Raw genomic sequence first — 12,252 nt, 5'->3', positions numbered from 1 at the left:
TTACATTGATTTCCTGTCAACTTAGGGTTAGTAGACCCAAACACTATTGACTAACTCCACCACATTTAACCCCTGCTCTTACCTGAACCTAACCTTAACGTAACCTTAAATCATGTCTTCATTATGTGGTCTCTTGATTTTTGTCCCCATAATGTGGCTGTGTTAAAAGATTTACGTCCTCACAACATGACAAATACCCAGACGATAAACTCACACGCACAACCTATAGTCCATAAATTACTGTAGTACCCTAACTTCCCATTAATCACACCACAGGATAGCCTGAAAGAAAGAAACATTTCCTGTCTTTCTAATATTGAGGCTGGCAGCTTCCTTTTTATACACTCGCTCACTCACTCACACACACACATGCCCACACTCACGTAGTGCTTTTTTTCTTTTAGGAAGCACAGCTTTTGAACAATCATGGGTGTACAACCCAGACAAGGTCACTCTACGCTCTGATTATTCTGCTGTGAAAACAGGAAAACTACCTGTTCTTGTAAAATTGGAAATTCTTTGAATGCAAAGGGCCACTAATATGCTAATACGCACTTCATTAGTATTATTACATTGATATATTGCCAGTGATTGTAACAAAAATCTATTTTCAATCCATAGTTAGTGGAATAATCACAACTGCGAGATTCGAACGAGGGCCACTTGCTGCCACTTGCTGCCACCTGGTGCCCGTCATGTGTCCCTGCTGTAATAAAGTACAACCCACATGGTGTTGTTTGGGAAAAGGTCCCATTTATTCTTTCCAGGGAGGAATGTGTTACAAAATGACATGAAGAGAAAAAGAGATTCACGTGTTCAACAATGACAGGTGCTGAAACAAACTTAAACTCTCCAGGTTTTCACATTGCAAATGATACAGCTTTTAATGGATTGATGGGTAAAAGCAGACAAATACACAAACACCCACAGTGTGTGTGCATGTGGTTGTGTGTTAGTGTATGTGTTAGTGTGTGCGTGTGTTTGTGTGTGTGTATTTGTGGCATGTGACTTCCATGACAGGATGTTCCCCCTCTCCAGTCCAAACTGTTTTCTCCCTGGACCTTGCAGGTTTGCAGAGTGGGCGTCTCCATGCCGAGGGCGTTCACTTCTTCTCTTGCTTTTCATTGTAGTCCAGGAAGAAGTCATTGCAGGCTACGGTGAGGGCTCCGACCAGTATGATGAACTCGGTGAAGTCGACCTCCCCGTCGTTGTTGGAATCCAGGTCTCCCATAACCTTATCCACTGCCTCCTTATCTTGGGCATTCTGCAGGGGGGAGGGTATAAAATAGAAATCAGGTCGTATCTATGAAGCCTGTGATGCATTTTGCATTCTTACGCCTGCACATGCACGCTCCTTACCCCCAGGTAGTTGCCAAGCTCTGAATTAAGCATCTCTTTGAGCTCAGTCCTGCTCAGTGTATATTTGTCACCCTCGTTTCCAGAGTACTTATGGAAAGTCTGGATCATGAGCTGCATGGCGTTCTCCAGGGTGGAGGCGTTCTCTGAGTTGGGCAAAGACATTCTGGAGACGGAGAGAAGAGAAAGAAGGGATGAGGAGAAGACGTGAGCGGTCCACGTCATTGCAAACTCTGCTCTCTCAAGCATCGAGGACAAGTCTGCTGTGAATCAATGCAGATTTAATGCTCTTTGGCGTAAACAAATGCATGCACACACTATTTTTTCTCTAAGAAAATCGAGCAAGACGGAGTGACAGATAGATAAGGCATGAGGAAAAACAAGCAGCCTCCAACATATGGTGTCTAAATAATCTATCGAGTGACAGTTGAGGTATTTGGCAGAGTCAGAGTTCCCTGCACAGCCCCGGAGTCAAGTTTGCTCTAACATTTTTCCTCATCAGGAGTGTTTCCTCCGTGCCACTAGTCCTGATAAGATTGCTCTAGAGATAGACAGATCCTCCATCTGTTTTGCTGCTTTGTCCCAGAGAAGAGAACCTCTGGGAGTCAGAGGCCGGACATGTGAGCCAGCTGATAAGAGTGAAACTCTAAGCTGGTATGGCAGTTGAACCAGTGGAGGAGATGTAACCATGACACACAGAGCAACCTGATCTGGCTTTTACTTTAGCTCCGCTGGATGGTAGAAAAGACCGGAGACAGGTGTAAGTCTTTTACTTTCCTCCACCTACATCGCCTCTGAACTGTGTCGACTGTTCCTAACTGTCAGTCACGTGTTCCAAATTGACATGAATGAGCAGCAGAGAAGAAAAACTACCAGAAATACATTTTTTGCTAAGCTTTTTTCATGCAGTTGTCCAGACAACAAGATTATTTAATGTTCCAGAAGTTCCTGTCTTACACACAGTCCACCTACAGGATAAACATTATGCACCAGTGGCCCTGTTAAGACTCTATGTTAACTCAAACATGCACTGACAAAAGTCCTGCGTTCTGTTTTCTGCATCCTTCTATCTGAGTTTCTTACCTGACAGGAGGAGGACGAGTGCTGGCCAGCGGGTCAGGTGCAGTGAGAGAAGGTGATGGAGATGATGAGGAGCATGAGGGGGACAACGTCTTAAATACACCCCTCACTCCACCCATCCTACCTCTCCCTTCGTCCCATCTCCCTCCTTCCACCTGACACTCTTCTGCTCCTTCCCACCCCCACCCCTCTGCTCCTTCTCCATTTACTCATCAGACACCTATGAGCGGACACAGGTGAGGACCCCCCCCTCCTCGCACATACTGACAGATGGCACTAATAGTACTGTAACTACAGCAAGACATTAGGTAAATTGATGTGGCCTTAATTTGACCACAAGACACAACACAATCTTTGGCGCCATCAGTAAACCTCTTCTTATTCTCAGATGTTCCCTTGTGTGGAAGTTAAATCTCTCAACAGCTACTGGGTGTGAATCACCAGTTCAGGCAGAAAGACTGAGTCTCTAACTTCATACATTGTTGATTTAATCTCACTCAACCAGCAGCATATTGAGCTGCAGTGCAGTGACAATGACATATAATTTACTTGACAGCTTTCTATTATGACAGCGGATTATCCTGCTATGATGTTGTGCAACCATTTTTATGACTTGATGTCAAAGGTACGGCTCTAAGGGAGTGCCAAAATAAATACTGTACAGAGACAAAGATCAGCAACATTGACAGCTCTCCCAATGTTTCTGATTTTAATCAGCACAGAGGGTATGTGAGTGCTGGGGTGAGATGTTTATTGGAGGAGAGGCGGGTCATGTCTGATACAGTATCCGAAGGATTATTGTTGCTGCGATGAATGGAGCCATCACACCTTGCAGCCATGCAGAAAAATCCTAATACAAAGACTTTACAATAACATACATGTTCACTCAAGGTGACACACACACACACACACACACACACAGGTACACTTTCTCAAATACCTTAAAACATGCAGCATGGATGCACAACACACATGACTTCAGACCACAAATGCATTTGGATGAGCAAACATTTCATGTCATTTATCCATCAGACTTAAAGCGATATAATGGATACAGTGAAAACCAAAGGGCATGAAGAGAAAATGAAAAGCAACAGCAATGGCAGGAACACACACAATTATGTTCACTTGAATGATCTCTAGGGTCGTAATTATAAACCAAACATGACCAACATTAAAGCAGTAACACTGTCGCTGCAGGATGTCCTGAAACGCATGTTCGAATCTGCCATCTACTCTATAAGAGCATCCTCTTGTTGCTGCAGTGTGTTGTGTCTGTGAGTGGGGGAGCACAGTGTTGTATGCACACTTGAATGCACCATATGTCTATACGTATGTATAGTGTTGCAGAGTGGAGGATGGTACACAATGGGAAGCGTATACTGTCAGGATCTGGTTTCATTGGTTGGTGCATCTAAAAGCTGCTGAGTTTGACTGTCACGGCTAAATTTAGCAAGTGTTGCTGGCAGCTAAGGAGCAGGTATCATCAGGTATCAGCTGTGCCTGTGGGTCATTGTCAAGCCATGTCAGGAAAACCACTGCATGCATACATTTGTGTTTGGTTTCCATAGGTTTAATAGGTTGCTCTTTGATGAAATGCTAATGAAAACGCACACACAATGTGGTTTTAATATAAAGCTTTTATTTTTGAAAATATGGTCGAAATCCTGTGTGTAACTGGTATGAAAATTACACGTCTAGCTCAGAGTCCTTCAATGTATCCTTGACAGAAGAGATCAGTATGATGTAACTGAAGAAATAGACTTGGACAGACATTCAAGTTCAGAGCGTTACACAACTTAAGATTTACTTAGATTCACTTAGATTTAAGTAAGTTAAGATGATTATGGACTGTTGTGAACAAGTTTACTGGATGGTTGCTGGAACATTCAAATGGAGAAAAGATACGGAAAAGGTGCAGAAAAGAGAGAGCAAAGGCGGATCATTTGCAAATCCATCGAACACAGCGGCTTCACAAGCATCTACGATGCGTCCGTGGGGGATCCACACTGGCGCTGACTGAGGCTGTTGGCAACGTAGCCAATCAGCGTGAGGTATTCCTGGAAGCTGACCTTCCCATCGCTGTTTTCGTCCAGTCCATTCTGCATCTCCTTAACGGCAGAGGTGCTGCCTGTGTCCTGAACAAGACACACACAAACAGGAATTATTGCATAGTAAAAACTCTTTCTTGGATCATTTGTTTCAAAAAGTCTGCAGGAAAAAAAACCTGCAGGTCCTTACCTCCATGATGGAGCCGAGCTGTGACCTCACCATCTTCTGGAATGATTTGCCGTCTAGGTTTTCCTTACCCTTGGCAGAAGTGATAAAAGTGGTCACCAATGTCTTAATTGCAGACTCCATATCTAGAGTGTGAGAGGCAAGGACAAAAAGTGGAGAGGAGAATTGAGATATGGTCGTATCTCAGACACTCAGACATTGTGCTGTTAGCTTGGTAATTACAATCCTTTTTAACAACAGAAGTTCTGATGAAGTTTATTTGCCGGAAAATGTATTTACATTGGTCTCCGGGTGGATAAACGGCTTCCTTCAGTTATTTAGTGCATCGTTTGTTTGCAATGCATAACAGAGAGATGTGCATAATAACCTTGGAATGCTTATGCACAGCTGAATGATTAAGATTAGGGATTATTCTCAATGTATTATATGCAATCATCATATAATGTACTATAGTTTAACTGAGTACTAGTAAGATTAAAACATTCCATCTCATTTACAATGCTTTGTATGGTGAAAATAGTAATATTAGTAGTAATATGAAATATTGACAGGAAATTGAATGATTACATTTAAAGAATACTGTTATAAGGGTTGAGAGTTAATACAGCGATTAAAAAGTAAAATAATCTGAGTTATTATTTTAATCTACAAATGATGAGCAATGTCGATAAAACATTTCATTTTTCGTTGTTAGTGAGACCACATGATGAAAGTGTGTTTGAACTGGATATGTTTGGATCTGTCCTCTGAACACAAACATGTCAGAAAGGTGAGACAGACAGGTGATGTCAGCGTAGAGGAAGAGGAGCAGAAGGGGGGGCTGGAGGCTCTCTGAGGTAAACAGAGCGAGAGAGAGGGAGCACTGGGAGGATGAAGAGGAGGGGAGTCTCTGAGGTAAACACAATGGGAGCTGTGATCTCTGACGGTGGACATCTGATCCCCACAAGCCTGAGGGAGGCTGCAGGCTCAAGTTGCTGCCTGCTGTCCGTCTGCCTGCAGTACACTACACACTGTGCTGTGTATGAGCTGAAAAACATGACGCAGGCGCCACTTCAGCTGAGAAATATTACGTTAAACTAGTCGGGGCTCAAACATCTAACGCTGCTGTGACTGAGAGAATCTTCGAGCCTTCTGAAGCAACGTCTTCGTCTGAACTGACCTGAGGCAGATTGAAGTTTTGATTCATATCATTCACTGCTGGACACGCTGGATGCACAGGAACAACATCTATGCTTTCATCAGGTGTCATATAGCCACATCCTGATTCCATGCACCTTATCAGTTTGTCAAACACTAAAGAAGTGACTAAACGTCGGTATACACACTGTTGATTAACATTAAAAGGCCTTCACAGTGAACATTTTGAAATGTCGCAGTAAAAATGCTTGATAATGGCTGGATTCCATTGACCTCTTCTGTCTCAGTGTGCTGCCGTCGTACATGCTGGCCATTGTTAATGTTAGCAGTAACACCTGTGCTTTCGCTATGACTAAAATCTGCTGTGGAATATATTGCGTCATGAAGCGATGCACTAATGCTCTCTCCATGTCAAATTTAACTGACTGTGACATTCATCTGCAACAAATTAAAACTAATTGCTGATGCTGGAAAAAAAACTGATCTGGGAACAGATCAGAAACAGAAAAAACTAAAACCTAGCAACATTAGTTTGTGGTATTTCACTGGCAGCGACTAACTGCCCAAACTCCTCTTCATCTTATATAAATACAAACCATTTACCATTTAAACGTTTTACTATGAAGATTGGTCTATAGTATTTCTTGAATACATTTGAAATATAGTATACGCTGTGTGGGGCTTGTGTATTTTATTAACCAGGGACATGCTAAGTATTTGAAACATAAAGTATACTATTGATAATTTTGATAGAAACTGTTGATTTTGTGTGTAACAGCTGCAGAAGCAGTGAATTATTAACATCCCTGTATAAGACATATATTTTATTAACTCCTCCAGACGAGGTTATGTTTTCATCAGTGTTTGTTTATTTAAAAGGATTACACAAAAACTACTCAATTGATTTCTATGAAATGTTTGTGGAGGGTCGGGGCGTGGCCCAAGTAAAAACCCCATCAAATTTCCGGTGAGGATCCAGGATTTATTTTCTTTAACGTTGTGAGACCGGGCGTTTTTCAATGTTTTTGTTGATTTCATGAAATCAGACATTCGGGGAGTGATACTTAAGAGTGTCTGGTGCAGATCGAAACAGTTCTAGTATTTCAATAACAACTGTTGCTTCCGTGTGTAATAGCTGCAGAAACTATGAAGATCCTTGTGTAGTACAGATGTTTATTTGTTCGTATAGACCTGAGACATGGAGAATGTGATGCTTAGAGACAGTGTTGAAAACCTAATTGCACATAACTCAGCTAACAGAGGGGTATGTAGGTTTCTGCTCCTTTAGCTCTCTGTTCAATCAACTGCTCTAAAAAAGACTGGAATAAATGCTGCAGATACTTGAGTTGAGTTGATAAGTATCAGTGAGGGGTGAGAGCTTGCTGCAGGATTTCCAGCATGTATTGGAAACTACCACAAGGTATCCACAGCACGGCTAATGATGATGGTGATGGGGGCCTGAGGTGATGTCGCTGGGGGTAACTGTAGAAGCTGGTAAGTCTTCCATCTGACACAGATGTCACGCCTCAATGCTCACACAATGTGACACACACATACAAACATACAGATAGAAAGACACACACATATCTAAAAAGGCCAACACAAATTAGGACTTCTGTTGCATTAACCTAATTACTGGGTGAGTGAGAGCAGGCACCCAAACCCTGGATTCTGTTTCATGTCTCCCTGCCATGCCAGCACGCACACACGCACACACGCACACACACGCACACACAGACACACAGACACAAGCAGACACAAGCAGACACACACACTTTCCTACAATGAAGTGAGCATCTGTCATCTGCATGCTGTTCATCATTATTTAATAGGTTACTATAATTGCCCCAGCACCTTCCAAACATCCTCTACAAGACAAACAGCAGCAGAGGAGCAGGCAGACCAGTGTGTGTGTGTGTGTGTGTGTGTGTATGTGTGTGTGTGTGTGTGTGTGTGTGTGTACAGGCTATACATCAAAATGTCTGACAGGCCTGCACCATCCATGAGAGTCTCTTTCTAGTTTAATGAGATAAACATGAAACCAGGACGCCTTTGGTCAGAACTGGAGACATCAGGCCTCAGAATTACACATGGGGCAGAATGAAGCATGTGTTTGTGTGATAAGAGCAGGAGGCGGCCTCACAGCGAGTGTGCACCAAGGACACATGAAGTTCTCCTGCAGCCTCACAGCACTCAGATAGAGTGGTGATTGCGATCGTAATGACTGAAGTGTGGTGAAAGCTTGTGTCCAATTTGCATGTGTGGCATTTTAAAAGTTTTGCACCAAACAAATGCTCACTTTGTGGCTTCCTGTCTTTTTGCCTCCGGACATATTAAAATAAATATGACCCATTGTCACAAGATGACCCAGAAGAGTGATAGTTTTAACCATTTTTTTTCAACACATTTTTTAGTGCAGTTCTAAGTACAGAGCGAGGCTTTGATGTTATTATGACCGGAACTGGAAACTGCTGCTCTAGCTGGTTTCGAATTTTGATAATTCATGACAATATGGTGAAAAGGTTGAGCAATATCAAATTAGGGAAGCTGCTTAAGGATTCGGTTTCTATTGACTCCAGCCCCACCCACAGGATAAACAGTATAGCTCATAAAGGGTGCATGGATGGATGGATTCTGGTTCTTTCAAGATTTGAATTTATAAGGTGATAGATTTCTCTATAGCTCTCTATATCTCCTAAAGTTCCTTTGTGTTTGTTAGTTAATTAGCAGGTTTACACAAAAAGTGGTGTGAGGCTTGACCCAAAGAAGAACCCATTAGACTTTGGTGTGGAACAATTTATGGATTTTAAGGGGGGGTTGTATTTCCTCTGCATACATTTACAATCCCAATTATCTGGTTAAACAGTTAATAGTTATAGTAGTTAATAATGAATATGTGCAATATTGTGCGTCATTGGTGTTTGAATTGTGACCCAGAGGTTCAATATTCTGCTTGAAAATCCTTCAGTTATTTTTTATTTCCCTAATCCTATTTGCACATCTCTCAGATATGTTACATTAAATCATTCATACAGTGAATCTATGTTCAGTTCCATCACCAATGACGAGTCACAGACTTCAATAAAGTCACGTTTTTTTCTTTTGGATTCCAGGAAAAAATTCTATTTGGGATGCATTTCTGCATTTGCATGTGTTGAGACTTTTTTTGCAGCACGTGCGTCGTCATATTGATGATGTTTTCTGAGTTTGCTTGTGTTGTGACTTTTTGCAGAACTTCCTACTGATGAAGTTGTTTCTTCATTTGCTTTTATCTATTTGCGAGCATTAATCTGTTGAGCTCTCTGGGCCACCGTACAAGTCAGAATTACAATTCAGGCTCAGTGTCTTGCTCAAGAGCACACGCACATGAGGATGAGTGGGATCGTGCAAACCAGTTTGCTCATGTCAGGTGAGGTCACCACCCACAGAGCTGGCGCAAAGTGCCAGAAAACGTTGGAGCAGGGACTGACACCTCACTCTTAACGACCATAGACCACCATGGGTCCTTATGCGGACGAGTATCGATCAGTGATCAGATCATCGATCAGATCCACTCGTGTTGTTTGCTTCAGGTGGAACTGACTCACTTCCTTCTTCTTACCCGTCTGTGACCAGGTGGCTGCTTCCCCTGCGCGTCATGATGCGCATCAGGATGAAGCCACTCCTGTCTCATTTTAACGTGAATCATTCACAATGGTAATCCTACATAAGACCGCGGTGACTAAACCACAGCAGCCCCGCAGCATGGTGACTGATTCCCGGGGTGGTAACGGCTCGGCCCGGCCTCGGCGGTGCGTACTGTCCCGTGACCAGGGCCAGTCCGCGTCGTGCGTAAAACCAGAGCTGTCACGGCGGGGTTTGTCCCACATTTACATTTAGCCCGAACTAATCCTGACAATTTGTAGAGCGGCCAGAGGCAGGAGTGACACAAAACAAATAAATAAGTCAACGTTACTCGAGCCTCCGGTTTCTCTGGAAGTGTAACAGGATTGGAGTTAGATTACCAAGAGGAACCCGATCCCTGTGTCCACCAAGCTGGGCAATGACAATAGAGAGAGACGCTCCCAGATGGTACAACATTGATGACACGCTGGAGGAAATGAGCTAAAAATGTAACTTTGAAGCAGTTTGGACTCATTATGAAAACATTACAGACGAAGTAAAGACACACAGTCACCACAGAAAGAGAGGGGAGAGGAGAAAATGGAAATAAAGCGGACTCACCGTTATGTCAGGGAACAAAAGACGAATGAGTTTGTGTTCTCCTTCTCTCTCAGTGATCCTCCTCTTCAGTCCTGGGCTGGATTAAGCAGCAACACATATCTTTTCCGTGATTTAACTTCGCACTCCAGCCAGCTCTCTCTCTCTCCTTTTTTTTCATTGTCATAGGGCGTGTGCCTGAGAGAGAAGGAATGTGGAAAGAGGAGCAGCTTGAGCAACAACAGCGCTTTTCAGCAGCATTTCCCCTCACAAAGCTACAGGAGAACACACAGTGTGGTTTCAATCTTTACACCTTTTTCCTCTGTTTTATATGAGCACATGCAAGTCTTCTGATTTTCCTACTGACACATACTTTCAACATGTCTTAGTGTGCGTGTTCAGAGCTTTCCCAAAAGACAGATGTATTCAAAAGCCACACCCTGGAACTTCACTCACTTGTGCACAGGGAAAACAAGAAGGGAATCCACAGTGAACAAATTCACAAATGAAGACATGGGAGGCAAGAGGAACATTTTTTTTTTTTTAATTTCATTTAGATTTTATTTTCCAGCCTTAAATCCAGCTGTGCCAACACCACAACTGGGTTTGTGTCCTGGAGAGAGACGACAAACACAGGCGTGTTCAAGCCAAGAACACATAATGCTTATACACACATTGTCAGCTCCCAGAAAGTGCAATTCCCACTCTACAACACCCTTGCAGACCTGTAAGCACAAGCAGCTGGGAATGTATGAGTGTGTGAGTGATAGCTAACAGCCTGGACTGGTTTTCAAACTGCTGAAATCGTTCAATAGTATTCAGTGACAGAGTGAGTGCCAGTTTGGCAGCAGTTACTGAGGGAACAGGGTGAAAAAGAAAAGGCAGCCCACTGATAAAAACACAGTGTTATGGAGCTGAAAAAGACTTTAGGGTGTTTTCCATTTGGCTGATTTCCCTATTTTTTTGCAAGCTGTATGGCACACAGACAAGTCAGTGACACATGTAAAACCGTAAAAGAGCATCTGGGGACACACCATTGGCTGAAAACCCTCCATGTTTCCCTGCAAGATGCCCCAATCAGCTGCCAGAACGCTAGGAAGTTGAGCTCTCCATCATTGCTCTTGTCCAATGAGCACAGACGTTGGTCAAATACAGCTGGGTCACCAGCATTCTGCAGGAAAAACAGGAAGAAAAGAGTATCGAGCACTAAAAACCACCCTGATGGTCACGGTGGACGATGCAGAGCTTGATATTACTCATCATGCTGGTGGTGAGATGAGACAGAGGCACGCTGGCGCCACTGGCATGACACACCAGTCAACAAATTCATGCAACATCAGCAGAGGTGGTTTGGCATCTCTGCGGATCCTTGTCTCTGTCACCATCTAGTGGTCAATGTTTATTTCAGACTGGAAACATGGAATTTTCCACACTGGGAAGAGGTTTTTTTTTTGTTAGGCCTCAGTAACTGTTACGTTCTACTGCTGTGTTCTGGAAAACAAAACCAAAACAAGACAGGACACTTTAGAAGTCGCTAAAGGGTGGGAACTCTTACTTTATAACAAACTCACAGGGAGACATTAAACTGTTTGTGTCCTGCAGCGAGGTAAAATACTCCCAAATGTTCTTTTCTCGTACGGTTATTTAACTCAGACCAATGATGACTAACATTTAATTACATGGTCAAAGCAATAAGCGGCAATGTGGCATCCAGATGATCCCCACTGCAATATGAATCCACCCTCGTGAGAAAGCAGTTTTACCAGCAGGACAAAACAGATTCAGAGAAATCTAAGAATATCTGCTTGACTCTTGTCTTTCAAACAATTATAGCTAAGTACAGTTCCGCATCAACATGTACAAACAAATCCCATGAAAAGACAAAAACAACAAGGCAGTGTCCATCTCTAAATATAGTCTAATTTCCCAGGCCTGACACTGGCTCTTAGTTAATCCATTTGTTCTTTCTTATGATGTTAATCTTAAAAACAGGTCACTCTAGATTTGAGCAAACTTTGCTAAAAAGGCTTAAATGATACATTTTTGGGAACTTTTCTTACAACTCGATTCACTGGCATTTGTTGTACAATGAGTGTTTATGGCAGCAGGTCGGTTTACGTGCGTTCAACTCATTGTTCATGGAAATGAAGGAAAATGCCACCAGATGCAATGATTTTATCTTATTAATGTGCTTTTAATAGTGTCCTGACAACAAGGATGCTCTACGGCACAAGTGGCAGT

The 12,252-nt window shown here is 42.8% G+C and overlaps 2 protein-coding genes across 4 annotated transcripts; both read right to left on the bottom strand.

Moving 5' to 3' along the window:
* Positions 1-731: 731 nt before the first annotated feature.
* s100t (S100 calcium binding protein T) lies at positions 732-2,591 on the bottom strand. Its single transcript, XM_020092772.2, has 3 exons — positions 2,440-2,591; positions 1,360-1,522; positions 732-1,264 (listed from the first exon to the last, which is right to left on the bottom strand). Exons 1-3 carry the CDS (start codon positions 2,553-2,555, stop codon positions 1,103-1,105), a joined length of 441 nt encoding a protein of 146 aa, XP_019948331.2. The 5' UTR covers positions 2,556-2,591; the 3' UTR covers positions 732-1,102.
* A 1,467-nt stretch (positions 2,592-4,058) lies between these two features.
* LOC109632985 (protein S100-A16) lies at positions 4,059-11,179 on the bottom strand. 3 transcript variants are annotated; one of them, XM_069537795.1, is made up of 4 exons: positions 11,046-11,179; positions 10,036-10,209; positions 4,678-4,799; positions 4,059-4,574 (listed from the first exon to the last, which is right to left on the bottom strand). In XM_069537795.1, the coding sequence occupies exons 3-4, from the start codon at positions 4,795-4,797 to the stop codon at positions 4,419-4,421; spliced, it is 276 nt and encodes a 91-aa protein (XP_069393896.1). In that variant the 5' UTR covers positions 4,798-4,799; positions 10,036-10,209; positions 11,046-11,179; the 3' UTR covers positions 4,059-4,418. The 3 variants fall into 3 exon arrangements, with proteins under 3 accessions (XP_069393896.1, XP_069393897.1, XP_019948115.1); XM_069537796.1 differs by lacking the exon at positions 11,046-11,179 and adding an exon at positions 10,325-10,398; XM_020092556.2 differs by lacking the exon at positions 11,046-11,179 and having other exon boundaries at positions 10,036-10,217.
* Positions 11,180-12,252: the final 1,073 nt, after the last annotated feature.

The sequence above is a fragment of the Paralichthys olivaceus genome, chromosome 13, assembly GCF_024713975.1.
Source record: "Paralichthys olivaceus isolate ysfri-2021 chromosome 13, ASM2471397v2, whole genome shotgun sequence".
Classification (NCBI taxonomy): Eukaryota; Metazoa; Chordata; class Actinopteri; order Pleuronectiformes; family Paralichthyidae; genus Paralichthys; species Paralichthys olivaceus.
The sequence above is the reverse complement of the archived record's forward strand: the minus strand, read 5'-3'. Positions and strand labels throughout refer to the sequence as shown.

Excerpts from the sequence above, each read along its gene's own strand:
- LOC109632985 (XM_069537795.1), bottom strand. The coding sequence starts at position 4,797 with ATGGAGTCTGCAATTAAGACATTGGTGACCACTTTTATCACTTCTGCC. Across the intron at positions 4,575-4,677 it reads AGCTCGGCTCCATCATGGAG|GACACAGGCAGCACCTCTGC; the intron begins GTAAGGACCTGC and ends TGTCTTGTTCAG.
- s100t (XM_020092772.2), bottom strand. The coding sequence starts at position 2,555 with ATGGGTGGAGTGAGGGGTGTATTTAAGACGTTGTCCCCCTCATGCTCC. Across the intron at positions 1,523-2,439 it reads ACTCGTCCTCCTCCTGTCAG|AATGTCTTTGCCCAACTCAG; the intron begins GTAAGAAACTCA and ends CTCCGTCTCCAG. Across the intron at positions 1,265-1,359 it reads AGCTTGGCAACTACCTGGGG|AATGCCCAAGATAAGGAGGC; the intron begins GTAAGGAGCGTG and ends TCCCCCCTGCAG.